General features: G+C 44.1%; 1 protein-coding gene across 3 annotated transcripts; it reads right to left on the bottom strand.

Annotated features, from left to right (window-relative positions):
• Window positions 1–4,398: 4,398 nt before the first annotated feature.
• LOC115146037 (zinc finger MYM-type protein 4-like) lies at window positions 4,399–20,241 on the bottom strand. Of its 3 annotated transcripts, XM_029687790.2 has the most exons (26): window positions 19,945–20,235; window positions 18,037–18,523; window positions 17,654–17,737; window positions 17,453–17,502; window positions 17,106–17,270; window positions 16,602–16,969; window positions 16,252–16,429; window positions 15,908–16,120; window positions 15,478–15,625; window positions 15,050–15,165; window positions 12,775–13,140; window positions 12,453–12,603; window positions 12,157–12,317; window positions 11,702–11,864; window positions 11,442–11,558; window positions 11,131–11,322; window positions 10,629–10,774; window positions 10,238–10,367; window positions 9,801–9,977; window positions 8,735–8,829; window positions 8,334–8,490; window positions 7,646–7,797; window positions 7,242–7,356; window positions 5,697–5,930; window positions 5,409–5,541; window positions 4,399–5,227 (listed from the first exon to the last, which is right to left on the bottom strand). In XM_029687790.2, exons 1-26 carry the CDS (start codon window positions 19,978–19,980, stop codon window positions 4,996–4,998), a joined length of 4,566 nt encoding a protein of 1,521 aa, XP_029543650.1. In that variant the 5' UTR covers window positions 19,981–20,235; the 3' UTR covers window positions 4,399–4,995. The 3 variants fall into 3 exon arrangements, with proteins under 3 accessions (XP_029543650.1, XP_029543651.1, XP_029543652.1); XM_029687791.2 differs by lacking the exon at window positions 18,037–18,523 and having other exon boundaries at window positions 19,945–20,233; XM_029687792.2 differs by lacking the exons at window positions 4,399–5,227; window positions 5,409–5,541; window positions 5,697–5,930; window positions 7,242–7,356; window positions 7,646–7,797 and adding an exon at window positions 7,804–8,017 and having other exon boundaries at window positions 19,945–20,241.
• Between the last annotated feature and the right edge of the window lie 4,119 nt (window positions 20,242–24,360).

Below are 24,360 nucleotides of genomic sequence, written 5' to 3'. Positions count from 1 at the left end.
GACGAGTTGAACCTTCAGCGGCCCTGAACTGCCAGGTAACCTTCCTCGGTTGCTCGGTTACAGGGACTGGAACTTCCTCCGTCACTAGCTCGGTCACTGGCTTCACTTCCTCACAGAATAGATAAGACAACACCTCCTGCTCTAGCTCCTTCCACAAATCCCATGTTGGTTGTTTGATTGGTTTAGATTTAGCCTTAGGACCAGACTCGGACTCATCAGAATCCCAGTCACTGTCTCCAACCATGGAGCCGAGTACAAAGTCCACTCCGGACCCGCTGTCATCAGAGGAGTCAGACTCCTTGGAACTACCAAGGAAAGAAGAGTGGCCTTCTGTTGCGAGCCGGTGACACTCAGGACCTGCTAGGTAAACAAAGCTATCTGTTGAGAGGAAGTCACTTTCCTCAATGTTGGGGCAGAGGTGTTTGGAGAGGGAGGTTGGGGGTGTAGACTCAGTCAGAGAAGGGAGAGAGGGGTGCTCCTTCTGTGCTGATGAGACAGCAGGGGGCACAGACACAGCCAGGTATACAAAACTATCTGTAGTAACGAACGGATCCAGGTCACTGCTGTCCAGGCCTGATTTATTCTGTGGAATCTCATGTCTGGAGGGGGATAAGGGGAGTGGGGAGTCAATGCCAGAAATGATTTGAACACTCTTGTTCCTCGGTTTCAATTCTGCCTGGTCAGGCCCTTCATTGCTGGTGGACTGCAACTCACCCATTTCGGTTTCTTTCATCAAAGGTGATTCTTCCTCAAACCCATGCCCCTCACAGTGAGAGGAGCTCTTTAAGAGTGATGGGTAGCACCACTGGAGCTCTGTGCTCTCCTCCCTCCCCCAGTCTTTAAATGCCACCTCATCTTTATCCTGGTCCAAAGATGTGTTGCTCCCCAAGTCTGACTCAGTCAAGGGTCTGTCACTACCATCTGAGGCATTGTCCTCCTGGCTGGTCTGACTGGGGTTCGACATGAAGACTCCACTTGAGTCTGACTCCAAGGTCAGGTTGGAATCAGGCGAACCATCTTCCTTGAGATTTTTTGTCGTCCCTGTTGAACACCCCATGGCAAGGAGTTCCAGGCTGGGTTGGGTACTGATCTGCTTAGGTTCAGAGACCCTTACAGAAACAACAGATTGCTCCGCTGTGAGCTGTGAAGCTTTCTTTCTCAGAGAATCTGTCAGACATTGTTGTGCCACAAGTTCACTCTCTACTTCCTTGGCCCTTCTCTCCAGCTCCAGGAGGGAGAGTTCAGAAGCAGCACTAGAGGGTGGGTGAGATCCTCCAAACCCAGAAGGGGGTTTGAGCAGAGGCCAGTGCCTCAGAGAGCCAGTGTAAGACTCTGTGTCCCCCCAGCCTTCATCCCACAGTGTGTTCACCATACCGAGCACTATGTCCCACTCCTCCACCTCCTCCCCCTCTGCACCACCACATCCTGCTCCACCCTCCTCCTCCTTGCTTTCTGGATCTTCCTCCTTCACACTTGACTCAGCACCATCACTGCTTTTACATTCTGGCTCCTCTCCTTCTTCCCCTTCCTTCTCTTGTTTCTGGAGAGTTTTTTTTGCAGAGTAGACCCTCCAATTTTCCAGGTTTTGCTCCTTCAAGGAGTAACCCACCCTACCTACCAATTTACCCTGGTGCTCAGAAAAAGGGGTGAGGCGAGGAAGATTTTTTCTCTCTATGGCACTAAGAACCACCAGGGAGGGCAGAGGGGGAAGAATAGGGAGGTTATGGAGTGCACCGCCTTGTCTAACAGTTCTCTTCCTTACAATCAGCCTGCGAGGCCAGGTGGATTCCATAGGCTGGGGGCTCACAGCACGAGCAGGAGCAGGTCCTGGGGAAATCTGATCGAGCATGAGGGGGGTAGTGTCACGGGTTGGCTCTGGGGAGAAGGGAGAATCATTGTCAATGGCTGAGTCCAGTGCCTTGGTCCTGGGCGTAAACCCAAAAACCCCAACATTCTCCTCTTGAGACATTGAGCCCACTGAGTGGGATACCTCCCTTTTTTTCTCAATCTCTACGCCATTCTCTTTCTTTCTTTCTCTTTCTCGATCTCTTTCTCCTATCCTTCTGAGATCCTCTTGAACACATTGGAGGGCCGTCACAGAGAGCTGGGAGAGAGGGGGTTTGGGAGGCGGGTGACGAGGCTGAGAGGGGGGTGATTCTTCGAAGATGAAGCTATGCTGCTGAAACGGCAGGGGTTTGGCTGGGGATAAGAACACAGGGGTGTGACAGCCTGAGGAGAGGGGTGACCCAGAGAAGGGTGAGATGAGAGGGGAGGTCATGCTGTGTTGTAGGTAGAGAGGATTTAAGAAATTCTTCTCCATTACATCACCAGATGATAGTTCTAGATGCTCAAGATTCTTGGGGGGTGTCAGGACTTTCCAGGACTGCCGGCAGTTGTCCCCTCTCTTGCCGCTATCATGCTGGTGTTGATGTCTCTTGCCACTGGAAGAGGAAGTTCCCTCAGGGGCTGACATCAAGGAGACACTGGGGGACACTGACCTGCCCCCAAACCCCCCTGGGGACCGGCTGCTCTGGCCAGCTTCAACCAGCTTTAGCTGGTCAAATATCACCCTTTCATCCAGCCTTCTACCTACCGAAGGTATGGGAGTCGTGGATCGTGATCGTGCCTCGAATGTGATCATGTCCACGCAGGCACCTGCTCCCACCCCTAGGTTGCCATTGCTGGAGAAGTTGTTGTCCTGGCCTCCCCTGGAGGTTATTGTGTTCTGAGCAGAGCCATGGTCAATATGTTCATTGATACACATTGTGTCGTAGATGGAGCGCTGGGGGATGTAACCGTCCTCATTATAGCCATCTCCGTCTACACTCTTCTCCAGGCAGCAGGAGCTCTGCCTGCAGCAACCCGGTCGACTAAGAGGCTTCCCCATAGTGTTCTTTCCACTACCAGCAAAAAAAGTGTTTTTTATTTATTTTCTTAATAGTCCAATAAGAGATCGTAATTAAAATATACTAGATACACGAGTTGCAGGGAGACAACTTAAAAATGTCAGCTCATTCCTTTTGATCATGCAATAGTCAACTGTAAATGAGAAATATTCAGATTGAGGAGTGTCATCTGTAAAATCTGTCAACAGCCTCCTCTCAATAATAACAGTAGAGCTTGGGAATTTATTTTTAGTCATACATACAGGAATAGTAAAGAACAATATTGCTCGCTTCCTCTGACTGCAGCCAACAACAAAAAAACAGAGGAATTTAATAGTTGCAGCTTCAAAAAATAACACAACTTCAACATCATGATGCCGGGTAACTCACTGCTCTCTCTGTGCTGGTCCATTCAGAACCCCCAAAGCATTTCTCATCGTCTATCTCTGCATTGGTTTCTCCTCATACTTGTCTCTGCTGTCATCAACTTCCATTGTGCCCATCAATAATGAAGTCAGTTGTCAAACACTTGTTATCGCCATAGCAGCTGATCAATACATCCCCTTTCTTGCTTTCGCTCCAAAATAAAGCATTTCTGAAATGAAGATATTCAGGTTTAGGAAACCATGTAAATCATCCTTGTCTGCTCACAGGCACTGATTATTTGACAAATATTTCAACACCAACGCAAACCGCCCCCCTCCTCTCTCTCACGCTCTCCATCTCTCACACACACACCCAATTACAGATTCCCCTCCCCCATGTTTCTAAGGCTGCTTCGGGGCTTAAGAGGTTTGGAGCTGTTAAAGACTAACTTTGCTTCTTCTTTCTTTCTCTCCGTCCCCTATTCTCTCCATTTAGGTTTGACCGCCATGGGCTTTGATTTCCTCTCCAGACAGAAATCAGCAGGGGAAAAACCGACGTTTCTAAAGAGGTGAAAAGGACAGTCACAGCTTTGCGATCTCCATCTTATGTGACACTGACAGAATGATATCCTTCAAATTTCATCACTTGAAACCAATCAGAAAATGGTATAGAAAACAAAACGCATTGTTATACAACCAGTTTCAATGTGCTTGGCTGAGAGATGCAGGAGGATAAAAATTCAGCCTGCAGTTTGATCTTTTATCCATCTGCCTCCTCTCTCCCACACAAACTCTTCTTCGCGCAACACACTCAATCCCTCAGTACCACTTCTCTCAGTACAGTCCCCTTTCCTCCCACTCATGCCCTTTTGCACATGCAACGAGAACGTGGTCTGACTATCTTTTCTATTTGTCCATCAATACATCATGTACTGTACTACAACATGACTCTGCACTGCTAAAGCAGGAGCATCACAACACAGATACATAACCCCACCTTGAACCATCAGTCAGTAAATCATACACTAAGGCAAATGAAAGTGACTCTTCAGCTCCACTCAGATTTGCATTCAGGACCAGGTGCAATTTAACATATCATTATTCAAATCTAAATGCTGATGACTTTCACAGTGAAGGAACATTTTCAATCGGTTTCTGAGTTTTATTCTCAGAGTCAGAGGTTTTCTTTTAATCCCTTCAGAGAACAAACAGCAGAGCAGACAGAAATGTCCTTTGCATAATCATGTTGCTTATTCAAGTCCATAACAGAGGGATCCATACAAAAAAAACATCTATGTACAATATTACGTGATCACCTTGGTTTAGTTAGGTAGAGTGGATGATCGAGACTATGGAATTAGTTGTGTGGGCCCTTAGAATAAAAGGCAGATTAGTAGAAAGTAACAATAAAATGTTCAGCTATAGTAACAACTTAGAAAAACAAACGGACACTAATGTAACATTAACAGTATTTTTATGTTTTGTCAACAATGATTCCATTCATCCTCTAAAACTAGAATCTAGAAACAAAGACATTATGAAAGACTAAATTAAGTGTCAAAAAAGTATCTTATCGTAGTGTCTTTACATGATTGTGGATATTTTTGCAATATGTCCATGGTTGGTCTGAAATGGCACCCTATCCCCTATATAGTGCACTACTTTTGACCAGAGCCCTATGGGCCCTGTTCAAAAGTAGTGCACTGCACTATATAGGGAGCCATTCCATGAGTCTGTTATATCCACTACGAGCTATCATCGTTGTTGTCTGTGGAGGCTGATGAAGCTTCAGTAGAGTGATGATGCAGTGGAGGCTCATCCAGATGGACCTCCCGTACAGCCAGGATGCGTGTTAGCATGCTCTCCAGTGCAGCGCCTTCTAGTTGCTGGCCAGAGTACCACAGCGAGCTGTTGGAGAGGCATGAAAGCTCTGGCTGCAAGTAGAACAGGCCTGGCCTATTCTGCACAGACTCTGAGCTGGAGGAAAAAGAGGATTATATAATGAATCGATAGGCAGCCATTACAGAAATGTTATCCGTTTCTCTTTATCAGACTGCAAAACATTGAGGCATTAAAATGTTATCAATATCTAAAATATGTCATATGTACAGTAACAGAGTGAAATATAGCAGGAATAAACATGTTTATGTAATCTCACCATTTGGAGATGTAGAACTCGTAGAGTCTGACAGGGCAGCGTAGTGGGTTCTCAGTGTTCTCAGGCATCTCCATGTCACCATCCTGTTCATCCAGCTTCCTCTTGGCAGGCAAAGCTAGCAGCTCTGGATACACTACACAAAGTGACACAAATCAACCTACAACCTAGCGCATTATGGAGCTTGTTATTGCTTGGGATATGGCAATGCATTTCTTAATTGCTACTAATGGGATAAATAAAGTAGAATCAAATGTGATAGCCTTCAACACCATTGAGGTCGGAACTCACCGGCGGTGTCCTGACAAGGCCTAAACCTCAGGAAGGCGCTCTTGCCGTTCTTCGTGAGCCTGGTACAGTGGGTGAAGTTGGCGAAGGACAAACGTCTGTGTTGGCTCTGGGTCTTGAACTGGAAGAGCTTGGTTCCAAAGAAGAGCAAGGTGTTGAGCAGCACGAAGGGGGAGTGGGCCCCCAGCTGCTTACAGTCCCACAGGTATTCCTCCTCCACACGGGAATGCAGGTAGCCTAGAGACCGACAGTGGAGGGAGGGTCAGAGGTATGGGTCATCATTTTTTATGCATTTCAAATGTCCCAGCGATATTAAAGGGATACAACAGGCATATAAGAAGAAACGTAGGGTTGGCCTCTTTTTTCTTTTCAATTTTCGCCTAAAATGACATACCCAAATCTCAATGCCTGTAGCTCAGGCCCTGAAGCAAGGATATGCATATTCTTGGTACCATTTGAAAGGAAAAACTTCGAAGTTTGTGGAAATGTGAATTGAATGTAGGAGAACATAACATAATAGATCTGGTAGAAGAAAATACAAAGGAAAAACACAAAACTTTTTTTTTTTTACCACCATCTTTGAAATGCAACAGAAAGGTCCCAAATCTAGCCATCACTCTGGTTGGTATCTTGGTGTCCACAAGATAACAGCAGTGTATGTGCAACGTTTCAGACGGATAACTTGAAGTATGAGCAAACTACATGACATTTAGTGTGAAGTCACCCAGGTACATTTGGGCAAATCGTGACAAGAGACATTTACATTAAATTTTTCTGCAAGAATATTGTCAAATCTTTATACTTGGACTTTGATTTAGCTTTTCTAGTATTAGTAGCCATATTACAAGTTCAACATTTGCAAAACACCCAGTTTTTATAACACTCCATATTCTTGTAATTTTTGTATAAAAGGAAAAGGCTTGCTGTTGCACAAGGTTAGCAGCAACATTTTGCGACATATGGGGTTTCCGTAAAGCACAGCTCATTGGCTATCTAGCTAGCTTTGTTTGACCCCGATTGGTGCTTATTTGACAAAGTTACAGTCAATCAAGTGAAGACCGCCCACGTCATCGGCGCGCCATGAAGGCGTTGGTTTCTGACCAAATCTGGTGTCCTATAGGATATACTACACTCCTAATGATATAGTGAAGTCTGGTTACGTTCTAGGATCTCTGAGGAATAAATCAGAGCAAGATTTCAGAATGTAAGTACACATTTCACCTTCAGAGGTGAATTTATCAAACCTATCGTGGTGAAAAAAGTGTTTAGTTGTTAGGAGCTCTCCTCAAACAATAGCATGGCATTTTTTCGCAGTAATAGCTACTGTAAATTGGACAATGCAGTTATATTAACAAGAGTTTAAGCTTTCAGCCGATATAAGACACTTATATGTACCGACATTTGTTGTTTCTCTAAAAATCTTCGATCGTGACACATGGCGCTGCATGATTTACAACTGCCCCGTTGATGGGACGCTTATTCCTACATTTTAAAGGGATACGACAGGCTTAGAAGAAGAAACTTATAGAAGACTAGAAATATTCTTACCGCTGGGCAGCAGGGTAGGTCTCCAGAAATGTAGCATCATAGTAATCTCCATGGTGAACTTGTGGTAGAGCACGTCAGTGAAGATATTCTCTATCCTTCCATTCTCAAATAGATACTGGTGAGCCAAATGAGAGATGGTGAGGGAGAGAGGCATTAGGCACTGTATATCATATTTGGCAGAGGGGCAAGTACAATTCATGTTGCTGCCCCTAGGGAAGTTGCTATAGGAAAAGTCCAGATAATATCGATTGTAATAGTCTGCAAACAGTGTTAGCTGCCATCACATCAGTATAACTGGGGCTTTAGACTGAACCGTATTTTAAGTATGGCCACTGACAGACAGAAAAAGTGGTACCACAGTGAATAACATAGTACGGAATAAGATAAACATGGAGGTTCAATACCTGCTGTATGCCCAGACAGAGGTAGAAGATGCTGTCAGCAGGGTAGGCCTGACCGTTGGGGCGACGGACCTCACTGATGAAGCGACAGAGGCCATAACTAAGCTCAGAGGAGTTACACTGCAACACGTCCTCCTTCAAAACCATGGACTTAGCTGCCGTAAGAGAGACAAGGGCACAGAAAACCAGATTAGAGAACCATGGATTTAGCTGCCGTAGGAGAGACTAGGGCACAGAAAACCAGATTAGAGAACCATGGATGGAGCTGCCGTAGGAGAGACAAGGGCACAGAAAACCAGATTAGAGAACCATGGATGGAGCTGCCGTAGGAGAGACTAGGGCACAGAAAACCAGATTAGAGAACCATGGACTTAGCTGCCGTAAGAGAGACAAGGGCACAGAAAACCAGATTAGAGAACCATGGATTTAGCTGCCGTAGGAGAGACTAGGGCACAGAAAACCAGATTAGAGAACCATGGATGGAGCTGCCGTAGGAGAGACAAGGGCACAGAAAACCAGATTAGAGAACCATGGATTTAGCTGCCATAGCGAGAAAGATGGCCACTGAACACCACAGAGGTACTGTACATGAATACTGCTAGCATATTTTAAACTCATCTGGGCATGGCATCTGAGATGTTGCAAGGCATTTTAATTAACAAATCAATTAAAATCAATCAATCTGACTCACAGGGATCTTTGGCAAATTCACAGTCAAACCGCTTGTTCCTCTGCAGGACCCAATTCTTCCAGGCTTTCACCCCATACTCGTGGTGGAGTTTTGATCTGGCAGGAGGGAGTGAAACAGTTTGCTCCACCATGTCCATAGTCCCACTTTGCTTACGACTCTGCAATACAGAAAGGGAAAGGGATGAAGGTTTGGACAAACAACGTAGTGGAAGGAGAAACAACTTGCTTTTACTGTATAATATCTCTGATATCATTATGTAATAATGAAACCCTATTACAGTCAATAGTAATAATGGTGCTGATGTGACCTAACTAGTTATGTTACCTATAGCGTTAGACCAGTAACCCCGCTATAAAATAAATAGGGTAGCGTTTGGGATGCAGACTACAGTATAGACATACCCGTTTTCTGGGAGGGAAGCCATCTTTGGGTCTCTTCTGTCTTGTGGCCTGTACAGTCAGCCTCTGTCCCTTCACTGCAGCACGATCAAACGACTCTGAAACAGCATTGAATACACAGTTACACAGGGGATACAAATGTGATCTGTGGGAATTGGCAAGTTCATCAATAACCACGTTCCCATCTACAGTTTCTATGCGAGTATCGTATAAAAATAAATCACGACAGCTGTGAAGGAAACAGGAAGTGCCGGTGTAATTTTCCAAATGCCCGACAGATAATTTGTTCGTTCGACATGGTGGGATCTTTTTGCGTCTGTTAAATTAATTGGCGGGGAATGTTGGTGGAAACTCCATTATGCACAAATATTGATATAATAACCGTCATATCGAAGTAAACTTGGAGTCACGCCATGATATGGTGTAGGGTCCTCCCACTACGACTCGGGAAACCATGCAGTTAGGCTACAGATGAAATAAGTTATGATGAACTTCACAGGGTGGTGAACGTACACGGTGATGAGCTTGACGCCACTTTCCAATAAATATTGAGGGTTTTATTCTGGTGACATGATGATCGATGGTTGACTGCAGTTTATCCATAATAATCTCATGTAGACTAGACAACCCGCACTGTATCTGAGAGATGTTGGCTAGAGAGCAGGTGCCAAGACCAGAGTAGACACATTTGCTATTTAACTCAACAATTTGTGACAAAACTATCGGTAGAGTTGAAAATGGGATGAGAAAAACGTTTGATTTTTATTCAGTACATGAAAACCTAAGCGAAAAATACATTTCGTGTGCACTACGTCATCATGCACTAATTGTTTCCACAACAAGTCAACTTGGTAGAAACATACAACTGGTGGGAAAATTTACATATTTCCTATGCGCAGTTTCTAGAATATTCGCATGAAAATCTGTCGCAAATTGGATGGAAACCTAGCTAGTGCAAATATAACTGATTCTTAACTGGATAAATAAAGGTTGAATAAATATTTTTCACCCAATAAAAAACTTTGGAACATAAATGTAGCTATGTTGTTATTCTCAGAGCCTTTCTTACCAGGGGGGTAGTCAGCCTCCAGGTCCAACATGCTGGGGGAGGATGTTGTGCTGGGGGGTTCGACAGGACCCTCTGCCCCTCTCTGGGGGTTGGATGTAGACTCATCCTCTCCACCCCAGCTGTGGGGGGTGGACACAGCCTCAGACTCCAGGTCTCCACTGTAGGCGCTGCCTTGGTCTGTGGATAAACACCACACAGACAGACACCATGTTATCTAACCCTTCAGTAAGATCCTCCACCAGAGTGATTTTCATTTAAAAGGTTGCTTTTCTAACAGTGTTTATCTATTAATACAGGTTAGTCTAAATATTGAGATAAATGCAAGAGAGACCCGTTCAAGAAAGCAGCAGTCGGCTGATGTGCCAAGCAACAGAGTTAGACAGTAACGTTCCCATACACACACTACCGCAGCTCAGAGTACAAACTTTTCTCTTCACCTCCATGGGAGACAGGTTTGTCTTTCTCCTCGTCCTCCTGCTCGGCCATGGTTTGAGATGCGACAAAATCTTTCTTGTCCTTGAGCTCTGAACGGCTTAATGAGGAGGGTATTACCATGGGCACTGGCACCTGGACAGAGGGCACAGAGAACAGAACATGGTTTAACCAGCCAAGTTAACCAATCATTAAAAGAACACACATGGTGGGGGTATTAGTAGGGTCCTCAGAAGAATAACAATCCAAGACACGGGGGCATGTGAGTGTTTAGGCCACCAGGGATGGGTACTTCCTGGTAATTCCCTTTGAAAAGTGGAAAATAAAGTATCTATTAAAAGGCATATAAAGAGGAAGTGGATGTAGGCATGAGAAGAGGACGCAGAGCAAACGTACAGGCACGGGGATAGCCATGGGCACAGGAGTGTACTGGGTGTACAGGTTCATGGGCACTGGGATGAAGACTGGCACAGGAACGGGCATCACAACCACCCGCACTTTCTCCCCGTTCTCTGTGTACGTGAACCCAGTCTCTGTGAACCCTACAACAACAACGAGAGAGGCTATTATTTAACCTTTAAATAAAGTCAGTTAAAAACAAATTCTTATTTACAATGACGGCCTACAATCAGAGATCCTTACTAACGCTTTAAACCAAGTGGTCGTACTATGAACATGTAGTGGAAGGTCTGATTTACAAATTCAGTGGAAGGGTGGGGCCATAGAAATATAATGAAGATATTATTAATACCTTTATGAACGAGACATCTTAAAAAGTAGCTAGTTTGTTCCAAAAATATTAAAATAATTGAAAGAATCAAGATATAAAAATCGCAGAGTAGGCATCAGCGACTAGGTTAGCATTTCTGATGTTTTGGATGTCGGTCTGTTGTTTTACCCATGGGTGCCATTGGTTTCTCTGCGGTTTGCATCGGAATCGGGCAGCTGGTTTCCTGGTCCAGCATGAGGGGTTTACAGATGATGGCCTTGTTCTTCATGATCCGACGGCGGGCTGAGATCCTCATAGCGTCCGTCTGGGTGCTGGCATCGCCAAGGCTCTTGCCGTGAGAGTTCGACGTCGGAAGAGCTCCTACAAGCAAAAGAAAAAACAGTCTGAACTACAAAAGCTTATATTAATCGACCACTTCTTCACAAATGTCTTAACCATGTTCGGTGTTAGCCAGTGTTCTCAATGAGTGTACTAGCTACCAGTCAGGGCAGTGGCAGCCGTAGCATGGGGCTGGCCAGCAGGAGAGGTGGCCAACGAGACAACATCAGCAATGACAGGAGCTGGCTTGGAAAGGGAGAACAGAGGTTGGGACGGGCCTACAGGGGGAGAAAGAAGGGAAGGAAAGAGGGGAGACATGTTGAGTAGTAGGCCTAAGGCAGTCATTAAACTGAGATGCAGCGATAGGTCATCCAACCAGGTAGACGTTTTCAAGAGAAACGTGTATATGATTTAGTAGTACCCTGTGTAGTAGTGGTGCCGTTGCTAGTCCGAGGGTGCAGCTGGAAGGTCTGATAGCAGTACTGAATAACACACTCCAGGTTACAGAAGTGCCTAATTGCCCCAAAACACTTCAGTTGCTCTCTCATCTTCCCTTGACGTCTGCAGCACTCACACTTAGCCATCTGGGTAGGAGAAGGACAGCAAACAGTTCAGCAATTCAAAGGGCTTCAGCCATTTGTGGACTACATAGATATGTTCCGGGAAGTGGTTGTAAGGTAATCAAATCAAGAGAGTGAGAGATCAGGGCATGTATTCATAAAGCGACTCAGAGTAGGAGTCCTAATCTGGAATCAGGTCCCTGCAGTCTTATTCATTGTCGTCTTAAGGCAAAACTGATCCCAAATCAGCACTCCTACTCTGAGATGCTTGCTACATACAGAGGTCAACATGCATAAAAATTATTCTGGCTCTGACCTCATAGAAGAGAACAGTGTAGTTGGACATGCACGCGTCCCTGCAGAACTCTTGCATCCTTCCACCAAAGTGGTTGTGGATCATCTTGGGGCTGATGTCGGCACAATAGGCACACGTCCGCCATGGCCCCTTCATGTCGTGCTTGAAGAGCAGCTTACAGCCTGTTACAACACCCACACAGACAGGTTAATGTACAATATTATACTCAAAACAAATGATTACATCATTGTTATATTTATGGCATAAATTGTCAAAAAAGGACTAGGAGAAAGAGAGAAAGGGTCTTTGGTACTCACTCTCACTGCAGAAGGGCCGGTCGATGAGGTCATATCTGATGACTTCTTTGACCACCTTCTCCAGTTTGCAGTATTCACACCTCACTTTGATATTACTCCGTTTCTTAAACTCAACACAGCACAGTTTGCAACAGAACTGCATGGTGCGACCCTGAAGGAACACAACACAAGCCCAGGAGGACAAAGAGCATTAGAGATAAAACTACAACCCCAATCGCAAAAGCATTATTAGACAACACTACAATACCTATCACAAAACGACCATTCCCATAACACTTCAAATGTAATAAACAAGGTACAGGATCAAGAGAGAGGTACTTACATTGTACTCATAGAGCTCAGGTTTCCAGCGGAACTGCTGAGGACACTGATGGCAGGAGAGTTTCACAGGTCCACTGGGGGCGGAGGTAAAGGAGGGGGCCATGGGTGGCCCTGGTTGATGCTGCCCCACCCCGTAGGCCCAAGCCAAGCCTGTGGCGGCTCGATAGGGTAGAGGTGGAGCAGAGGTCTGGGTTGGGGTGTACGGGCGGCCAGTGGTGGGGACCCAGGATGGGGGGTAAGGATGGGAGTAGCCCTGGGGTGGTGCTGGAGGGGTCTGGAGGTACGGAGACACCATGGGAGGAGCAGTGGATGAGGAGCCGCCGTTCATCTGGCCCAGTTGGGGGGGAAGCTGGCTGCCTTCGGCCTCCTACCACATTACATCAAATGAGAACACATTCAAAAACATTATGTATTCTGTACAATCCATTATACAATGGGGCAAAAAAGTATTTAGTCAGCCACCAATTGTGCAAGTTCTCCCACTTAAAAAGATGAGAGGCCTGTAATTTTCATCATAGGTACACTTCAACAATGACAGACAAAATGAGAAGAAAAAAAATCCAGAAAATCACATTGTAGGATTTTTTATGAATTTATTTGCAAATTATGGTGGAAAATAAGTATTTGGTCAATAACAAAAGTTTATCTCAATACTTTGTTATATATCCTTTGTTGGCAATGACAGAGGTGAAACGTTTTCTGTAAGTCTTCACAAGGTTTTCACACACTGTTGCTGGTATTTTGGCCCATTCCTCCATGCAGATCTCCTCTAGAGCAGTGATGTTTTGGGGCTGTTGCTGGGCAACACGGACTTTCAACTCCCTCCAAAGATTTTCTATGGGGCTGAGATCTGGAGACTGGCTAGGCCACTCCAGGACCTTGAAATGCTTCTTACAAAGCCACTCCTTCGTTGCCCGGGCGGTGTGTTTGGGATCATTGTCATGCTGAAAGACCCAGCCACGTTTCATCTTCAATGCCCTTGCTGATGGAAGGAGGTTTTCACTCAAAATCTCACGATACATGGCCCCATTCATTCTTTCCTTAACACGGATTAGTCGTCCTGGTCCCTTTGCAGAAAAACAGCCCCAAAGCATGATGTTTCCACCCCCATGCTTAGGTATGGTGTTCTTTGGATGCAATAGGTATGGTGTTCTTTGGATGCAACTCAGCATTCTTTGTCCTCCAAACACGACGAGTTGAGTTTTTACCAAAAAGTTCTATTTTGGTTTCATCTGACTATATGACATTCTCCCAATCTTCTTCTGGATCATCCAAATGCTCTCTAGCAAACTTCAGACGGGCCTGGACATGTACTGGCTTAAGCAGGGAGACACGTCTGGCACCGCAGGATTTGAGTCCCTGGCGGCGTAGTGTGTTACTGATGGTAGGCTTTGTTACTAAGGTCCCAGCTCTCTGCAGATCATTCACTAGGTCCCCCCGTGTGGTTCTGTGATTTTTGCTCACCGTTCTTGTGATCATTTTGACCCCACGGGGTGAGATCTTGCGTGGAGCCTCAGATCGAGGGAGATTATCAGTGGTCTTGTATGTCTTCCATTTCCTAATAATTGTTCCCACAGTTGATTTCTTCAAACCAAGCTGCTTACCTATTGCAGATTTAGTCTTCCCAGCCTGGTGCATGTATACAATTTTGTTTCTGGTGTCCTTTGACAGCTCTTTGGTCTTGGCCATTGTGGAGGTTGGAGTGTGACGGTTTTGAGGTTGTGGACAGGTGTCTTTTATACTGATAACAAGTTCAAACAGGTGCCATTAATACAGGTAACGAGTGGAGGACAGAGGAGCCTCTTAAAAAAAGAAGTTACAGGTCTGTGAGAGCCAGAAATCTTGCTTGTTTGTAGGTGACCAAATACTTATTTTCCACCATAATTTGCAAATAAATCATTAAAAATCCTACAATGTGATTTTCGGGATTTTATTTTCCTCCACAGTTGAAGTGTACCTACGATGAAAATTACAGGCCTCTCATCTTTTTAAGTGGGAGAACTTGCACAATTGGTGGCTGACTAAATACGTTTTTGCCCCACTGTATATAGGCTGATTGGTATCTTTTCAATTTGACCTGTATTGTATGCACTGCGTTTTTTATGTTTGGTACAATTGTCAAATAAACCTGAACCTAAATGCATGCTGAAAAACACAAAATCCCTCTCAAATCTACCTGACTGAGACTGAACCGTCTCTAATATGCACACACAGAAAGCACAGATCATATGTAACATAGTCTGTTTGATCCATTTAGACAATTAATCAACGAATACCCGGAAAGTCTTGACGCAGGTGTAAGAGCAGAAGTTGCGGATGCTGCCGTCTACCATGGCCAGGTGGTACTGAGAGACGGCCTTCACTTTGCAGTAGGTACAAGGGAATGCCGTTCCTGTGTGTGACAACTTTTTTTAATACCACTGCAAATGAAATGTAAAAACAATTTCATGGCAAAATATTGGTTGAAACACGAAATTGTTTGCTGGCTAGTGGAAAATAAATCCCGACCGAATCCACTGCAGGGTTTTTTCCACTCTCTGAATAATAATTATTGGACTAAATCGACATGCAGATGCATCCCAGAAAAAATTATACCAGTCAAAAACATATTTCAGACTATTTCAGACAACATATGGCCTACAATATTGATAAATGAAAACACATTTATAGACTTCCGCTTATTCAATGGTAAAGTCAATGCTACCTGACAGGTCGTTCTGCGGCCGGCTGTTATTGACACAGACGGAATTGCAGAAGAGGTCCACCTTGCCATCCGTATCAGTGCTCTCCACCATGTCAGACATGAGTCTTAGATCACGACAGTGACCGCACGGCATTACCTTGGTGGTCGTCTGCCATACAGGAACAATGGGAAAGAGTTGATAAGAAGAAGACATTTGATGATGGCGGAGATGGGACAGGGGAACTCAGTGAGACAAAAGTGTATAATATCAATAATGTATTCATAGAGACTCATTGAGAGAAACCAGACTCGAAGGGGAGGCCCATCCTCCACTGAATATACCTTATAGAAGTTAAGAGTACATATGACCAAGGCCAGACATTTTTTTTAAAGTGGACTCCGGTTTCTATGGAGGACTGTCTGTGTGTACTACCTGACTGTGCGTACTTACTCGTTTAAAAGTGCTAATGCAGGTTCGACTGCAGAACTTCATGGTGACACCCTCTACTCGGAGCGACCGGCAGTTCCTGTCAGTACTGGCGCAGTACTCGCCACAGCTCTCACACACATTTATGACCAGGTTGTGGGAGGAGCGAAAGCGCATGAAACACTCATCGCTACACAATTTGTGCAAGGAGCCCTGGTGAGTCACTTCGTGCTGAATCTGAGATGGGGGGGTTATCAAATCAGGCAGGATGGTCAAATCAAACATTTCCTTCATGTAACCTCACCTGAGGTTGACTTAGAAATGAGAGTGAACTAGTCAAACCAGTGGTTGTCTGTTTTGTCACTTACCATGTCGCTCTTCTTGCACATACTGCACGTCGGGGCGGTGGGCTCTTGAAAAGAAGGCATGGAAATAGTCCCTGGTTTCCTCTTGCGGTTGAACACAGAGAGGCAGAACTGACTACAGAAATCCTTCAGGTTATTGTCTGTAATCACACTGATTACATCCTTGGGGTCCTCGATCTCCCTGAAGAAATTAAAAGTTATAAACGAGTTATAGACAGATTAAAGAGTTATAAACATCAATACAGCTATGAGCAAAGGGGGAAGTTATTTGGTGCACCCCCACAGTAACTCCGGGATTCAGATGATAGCAGAATGATTGAAAGTTGAAGTGAGTCAGTAGCCGAGTGACTCACTTTAGGCACTGGTAGCAGGTTCTCAGTTTGATGGGAGGCAGGGTGAACCCAGTGAGGCAGACAGTGGAGCAGAAGAGCTGGGTGGATCCTTTCCGTTGGAAGGCAGTCTGACCGCGCAGCAGGATCTTAGAGCAGCCCGAGCAGGACACACGCACTGCGTTGGCTGGGTTGGAGCCACTAGGGGGCTGGGGCTGGGGAGGGGGTGGCTGGGGCACTGGAGCCAGGCTCCTGAGGGTCATCGTTGGCCCCTGTTGAACTAGACTTCTTCCTGGTGCAAATATGGAGGTGGGGGTCTGGGGAGCAGCAGTGGGCGAGCCATACGCATTTCCTCCACTAACAGAAAAGACAGAACTGATCCTCAGCACCTCCTGTAACATACAACAAATAAGAACAAAGAATTTATGATAATAATAATATAGCAGCAATAATATAGCATAACAGAATCATCATATCCATATGTTGTAAAAGGGGACATTAAGGCAGGGCATGGGAGCCTTTGCTGACCTCAGGAGCTGTGTTGTCCAGCTCCTCCTTGATACCCCGTGTTGAGGGTAGAAGGGCGCAGTCATATCCTTCATCTATGGGCTCATCCTTGATGTTCATGGGGGGAGAGATGGGTGGCCGTTCTCTGTCCCCTACCACTGGGTTCTGGAACACACTCTCTGACCTCTGGAGGTCAGGGCAAAGGGACGAAATAGATGAATAAAGGTGACAAAAAAAAACAAAAATGTTCATAACAGCATTCCGCAAAAGGGAATTATGCTGAAATCTCTCGCGCTCTCCGCCAGTTCTTTCTTGCTGCCCCTCACCACTTACACTACCGGTATACTAAGGTCATACACTATACAGACCTCTTGACGGCTGGATCCCCCAGCAATAGACCGATTCTGTCTTACTCCATCTGACAGAAATGGAGAAAATGCCATTTAATATAATCATCACAGCTCTAATAATGTGCATACCATGTGAATGGAGCGTGGAAATGTCCTAAATCACGTTCTTTATTGAAACTATAGTTATAACTAGCAGGGCAAGTTTGCTTGCAGTCTTACCCAAGCTGTTATCTGGTGAAGGGGACTGAGATAGGTTAGTTGAAAGATGGCTTTCTCCTTGCATTTGACTAGCCACCTCAGAAGCTGCCAAAAGAATGATTGTTGTTAAGCAATGCACAAGAAGTAGGCCTAAGTTCAAGGAAAATGCCACAAAAAAAAACGATTTTTGTTATTTGTTTCATTGGTCCACTGTTGATACAGTTTGCATAAAACATTTTGGGAATGTATCAACAGTGGACTAATGAAACAAATACCACGTTTTTGAGTGGAATTGTCCTAAGAAATGTAAGTAAGAAAAGTTATATTGGTGATGAGAAGTAAGAAATGCATGAGGAGTAACGTCACAGGCCAAGTCAGACTAGGCATCATGTTTTCATTCTAACCTGTTCTAATATTGGAAAGTGAGACTGCATCAAGGAATCTGTCAGTGGAATTTTTATCATCCTGAGTCTCTGCACGTTGTGTGTCAGGCGATCCAGCCGGCCGTCCGCCTGACTCTCTGTCAGACTCCACATCACCCAGTGCCACCTTGGGCAGGGCTATGTCCCACTCCTCCTCCTCATCTGCCCCAAACACAGGGACCCCATCCAGCTCATCCTCTGGCTGGCCCACCCCCAGACCAGCTAGGGAGAAGGTGGTACTGGTAGGATGAGAGATGTGAGGGAATACATTCCCTTCATCGTCACTGCTAAAATCATGGTCGACGTCAGGCCGTCCGACTGGTTCGGGTGCTCCAAAGACTGGTCCGGTTGAGATGCTGCTCCAAAGAGATCTTGTTGACAGGGGAGTGTGTTGTCGCTGGGACTCACCAGCCGTGGGGGCTGAGAGCTTCACCGCCTCATCAAAAGCCTTGGACAGCCGGAGTTCATGCTGTGGGAGGAGACAACTGGTTAAAAAGTGTGGTCTTGGGGCCTCCCGAGAGGCGCAGTGGTCTAAGGCAGCGCTAGCTGTGCCACTAGAGATCCTGGTTCGAGTCCAGGCTCTGTCGTAGCCGGCCGCGACCAGGAGACCCATGGGGCGGTGCACAATTGGCCCAGCGTCGCCCGGTGTTAGGGGAGGGTTTGGCCGGCAGGGATGTTCTTGTCCCATCACACAATAGCGACTCCAGTGGCGGGCCAGGCGCAATGCACACTCGCCAGGTGTACTGTGTTTCCTCCGACACATTGGTGCGGCCGGCTTCCGGGTTAAGGGGCGTTGTGTCAAGAAGCAGTGCAGCTTGGCTGGGTTGTGTTTCGGGGGACGCACGGCTCTCAACCTTCGCCTCTCCTGAGTCCGTACGGGAGTTGCAGCGATGGGACAAGACTAACTACCAATTGGATACCATGAAATTGGGGAGAAAATAGGGTATAAAAAATAATAATAGTAATAAAAATGTGTGGTCTTCTCTAGCCCAGTTGGTAAAGCATGGCACTTGCAACGCCAGGATAGATTCCTGGGACCACCCATAAGGGAATTTTTTTTGCATGCATGGCAGTCACTTTGGATAAAAGCTTCTGCTAAATACCATATATTCATGCAATATGGCCCAAGGGGGTGTGGTTTAAGGCCAATATACTACAGTTAATGGCTGGTCTTTATGCACGACTGAACGCAGACCGCCTGGATTCAGCCCTTAGCCGTGGTATATTGGCCATCTACCACAACCCCTCGAGGTTCCTTATTGCTATTATACATTGGTTACCAACGTAATTATAACACTAAACAGAAATGTTTTGTCAGACCTGTGGTATACGGTCTGATATAGAAAGCGTAGAAAGCTATGACATTATTCGTACTAGGGCAGCAATAGAGGGGGAATCGTCTGGTTGGGATTTGAACCAGAAACCATATTTCATACAGAGTAAGCACACTCCTGCCTGTGTCATGAGGACCCACACCTCTGGACAGTGCTGTAGTAGCTACACAAACAGCCGCAATGGGCCTTGGTTGAACCAGCGACCCTGGCCTGCCATACCGTTTCGGACCTCATGACATAAGCCGTTACACTCACACAGGGATGCAAACTCATAATACTTTTGACAGAACTGTGATATATCATCTTCACTGGAACCCCGTATTGATATGAGGGTTGATTATTCTACGAGCACTACTATCTAGCTAGCTTAAAATAGCTAACCTAGCTACATGGCTAGCTAGCTCTAACTACTGTAACGTTAAGCGACATAGTCATGCACTTGAGGAAAATCTAGCAAGATAGCCAGGAAGCTAGCTGCAACAAGGCTGAGCAGAAACATATGGGTCGCTAGTTAATAAGACAATAATGCCTTCATTATTTGCAAACATATTTTCACCTGAGATTTTTGTTTAGCCTCCTCTGACTCCGCCATGTTTTGGTCGCGCGCTGTTCTTCTCGGAAGGGGGGGTGGGTTTATTTTGCAACTAACGTTAGCTAGCTAGACAACTAGCTAGGATGCACTGCACACAATGCTATTGTTAAAGACAGTGCAAAAGCGACTTCACGATGTGCATGAAAATATATGATTTGCAGAATGTGTATGAAATAATTGTCATTGACGGGGCATTCTCATTTGTGATTTAAGTAGCTGCAAGCTTTTCAATGGGAAATGCATGCACATCGAACTATCCCTTTCTGCTGGTATGGCTGTACCGTAAAGTTCCATAGATAGGCGCATTCTCTGTCTGTGTTCGTGGGTAATTTGATTCAGTAACGCAACACATTAGATGTAACAAAGCAGTATATACACATTGTACATATCTGAATTAGTTCTCTTTTATATAGGTAGATAGCCAATGTTGACACCTCATTACGTTTTCCCAGTTAAGATCAATTCTAATCTCTCGCCCATATTTCGATTAGTTCGGTACCCTTCTAGTTTGAACGTTGCATATAGAAATGTACAGTAGATTGGCAAACCCAGTGGGTCTGGGTAGTGATGAACATTCCGAGTGTTTTTGGTGAGCCTGCTCATTTGGCTCCGTTGACGTAATAGAGACGGCTCATTTGGCTCCCAAATGGCTCTTCGTTCAAAATGCTTAAAAATCGACATAAAACCATGAACATTTTTCTAATATCTAGTGTAAAACCCAAAATAGAGGCTGCCATTGTCAGATTATGGAATAATTGTTGACCAGATTGACGTGCTCTCCTCAATGTTTATACTTTCTGCAGTGAGGATTCGCCCTCTTTAGAGAATGATTTTGTAATTTATTTGCAGAAAAACGTTAAAACTCAAAAAGCCGTAGAAGCACTATGCAAATCGGGGAGACAAATGAGCGGCTTTTTCGCCGATGCGATTCGGTTCCCGATGTTCACCAAAAATATCCGTTCAAAAAGAGCCGTTCGTTCGCACTAGGGCCGGGGTTTATTGCGTGTCAGTTGTACTATGTCGTTTATTTCTAGCTGCATCGTTCAACGTTTCATACAGGTCAAATGACAAGGATCAAATAGTCAAGAAGATTCCGGAAAGGATACTCGACATTGTCAAAGATTGTCTATTATATTGACAATATATTTGAGTTACTGCTCTAACAATGGAAAAACATGTCATCAAATATGGAAAGCAGGAGGGAGGAGGAAAGATCAGGTGGGACCATTCTAGCCAATGAGATGGCAGATAGGGGCATGACCAACAGGCCATCGAGATATATAGAGGACTCAACTTTGTATCTGTGCATTATACCGTCTGTGGCAGCATAGGCAGCGTCATTGTGGCTATCTCCATTTTAAAGTAGTACATTTTCTCCTTCTTCATCAGCTGATTGCACCACCCAGTGACTACTTTAAAATAGGGAAGCCCCCAATGACCACGTCTATAAGAACGTTGGATTGGGGGTGGATTGAATCCCGGAGCTGACAAGGTACAAATCTGTTGTTCTGCCCTTGATCAAGGCAGTTAACCCACTGTTCTCCGGGCGCTGAAGACATGGATGTCGATTATGGCAGTCTCCGCACCTCTGAGTCAGAGGTGTTGGGTTAAGGGTTAAATGCGGAAGACACATTTCAGTTGAATACTTTCAGTTGGACAACTGACTAGGTATTCCCTCCATTTCCATGCTAAAACAGGGTATATCCATGATGAGTACTCTGTCTATCTCTATCACAACAGGCACAACTTCGATATAAAGTCATTTTTTGTAAAGTTGACGAAATTGCACGTGTCCCCTTATATCAGTACATTTGTAACAACCTAACCGTTACGAAATATATATTAGATCAAATAAGCCTCACAATTAGCAATAATATAATTGCAAACCAACATGAAATTAAGGCCACCAAAAGTATAGAAGACATGATGAGGAATAAAGTTCCACATAGAAGTGTGTCTTCTTAGCAATTGTTTTATCCAATTGATCTTAAAAGTATTATTTAAGGTAGTAACGTCCAGAAAATTCAGCCCACCATACTCATAAGTGTTCATTACAACAGTTTTCCTAATGTAATGGGTACGGTTTCTCCACAGAAAGTTGAAAAGCACTTGGTCTATCTCTTTGCTTATTTTACCGTCAAGATATAAAGATAGAGTGGCATATGTTAGTCTAGAGATACCTTCAGCCTTGGTTATTAGGATTCTTCCTTATAAAGATAAGTCCCTCTGTAGCCATTGATTTAACTTCTTCTGGGTTTTTTTTAATATGAGGGTTAACATTTAGTAAGCATCTAGACTTCTGATCCTTTGTAATGGTTATGCATAAATATGTAAGTTCTTCTTTCACTGGAAAATCATAATATGAGGGTGTCACACAATCGTTGACAGCCATGAGTTCACATTTATTAATGTTAAGACATTGACCAGATGCTTTGGAAAAGGATTCTATTACATTGATCGATATGGGAATCTGACTAGCGTCTTTCAGAAAAGTGTAGTATCGTCAGCCAGCTGGCTTATAATACTTTCTTTACTAGCTATGGAAATACCTTGTACAGGACTATTATTTAAATAATTTGTAAGAAATTAGGTGATTAATAAAAATAGATACGGTGAGATAGGACAACCTTGCCTAATTCCTCTCTTCAACTCAAATCTAGGTGAGGTGCCATGTTTGAGTTTGATAGAGCTGTTACTATTCGAATAGTCTTAATAGCCTTACAGAAAAATCCCCAAAGCCAAATTTATCAAAGAAGTGGAAGGAGGAACTGATGTTCCACTGTGTCAAATGCTTTATAAAAATCTAAATATAATATGAAGCTATCCATGGTTATTAGGTCTGAGTAGTCAAGTATGTCTAATACTAGTCGGATATTGTTAGAAATATGTCTGTTCCTCATAAAGCCAGACTGGGTTTCATCAATGATTGCGTCCCAGGACTTCTTTAATTATTTTTGCAAGTAGTAAGGCTAATATCTTATAGTCATTATTAAGAAGACGCGTTGGACGCCAGTTATTGATGAGCAGCACCTCTTCTTTAGGTTTAGGTATCAATGTTATTAACCCCGACTCATTGTAAGAGGAAGAACATTGTTTTTAATACTCTCTAAAAATACTTCAAGTAGGAAGGGTGCTACTTTTTAAGAAAATAACTTGTACAGTTCTGCCGTAATTCCATCAATACTTTTAATTTTTTTAACCTTTATTTAACTAGACACCTGGTGATTTATTGTTTTTTTAGATGTTTGATAGACTCGATAATCTCTTCAACTATGATGGGTTCATCACACTGTTTAGATTCTATATCACTGATATAGTGAACATTATTCAGTGAGTCAAAAAACATATCTGTCGATTCCTGAGAGAAGGTAGATCTATACAATTTCCTATAAAAATTGCTACAGTAGTTAGTGATTCATTTTTGGTCATCTGTAATAACACCATCAATGTTTAAATTATGGATAGTGTTATTTGTAGAGCGACATTTGTGTTTTAAAGTGGCTTGGAAATACAATGATATTCAAAAGGAGGCAAATAATTAGTAGGAAGATCTTTTGTCATCATGTTGATGTTGCCAGATTGACTTTAGATGCAGTGTACGCTACCTAGCTAAAATTGAGGGGAGGCCACCGGACTTTAGCTAGATAACGTTAGCATTTCTAGCTATTTTTGATGAACATTCTAGCTAATGACAACATTGCCATCTGTCTAAAGTAACTTTGACGACATGATAACGCTGGCAAAGTTGTTTCGTACTAAATATTTGACTACTTTAGCAATGTCATCGTATTTCCAGGCAATATAGTGTAATTTAGGCAAAAAGTAGTTAGCTTCTGACCAGAATGACTGGGTTTATCACCACTAGTATGGCGCCTCCGGTAGAGGGCGGCTTGAGAACGTTCATAACAATATTAATATATTTTTACATTTTTAAATTGATTTCACCTTTATTTAACCAGGTAAGCTAGTTGAGAAAAAGTTATCATTTGCATTATAGTCATTGGCCAAGATAAAGCAAAGCAGTTCGACACATACAACAACACAGAGCTACACATGGAATAAACAAACATACAATCAATAGTACAGTAGAAAAATCTATATACAGCATGTGCAAATGAGGTAGGATAAGAGAGGTAAAGGCAATAAATTGGCCATGGTGGCGAAGTAATTACAATATTGGAATTAAACACTGGAATGGTAGAATGTGCAGAAGATGAATGTGCAAGTAGAGATACTGGGGTGCAAAGGAGCAAGATAAATAAATAAATACAGTATGGGGATGAAGTAGATTGGATGGGATTTTTACAGATGAGCTACAGGTGCAGTAATCAGTGAGCTGCTCTGACAGCTGGTGTTTAAAGCTAGTGAGTGAGGTAAGAG

Source organism: Oncorhynchus nerka, linkage group LG18 (genome assembly GCF_034236695.1).
Source record: "Oncorhynchus nerka isolate Pitt River linkage group LG18, Oner_Uvic_2.0, whole genome shotgun sequence".
Classification (NCBI taxonomy): Eukaryota; Metazoa; Chordata; class Actinopteri; order Salmoniformes; family Salmonidae; genus Oncorhynchus; species Oncorhynchus nerka.
The sequence above is the reverse complement of the archived record's forward strand: the minus strand, read 5'-3'. Positions and strand labels throughout refer to the sequence as shown.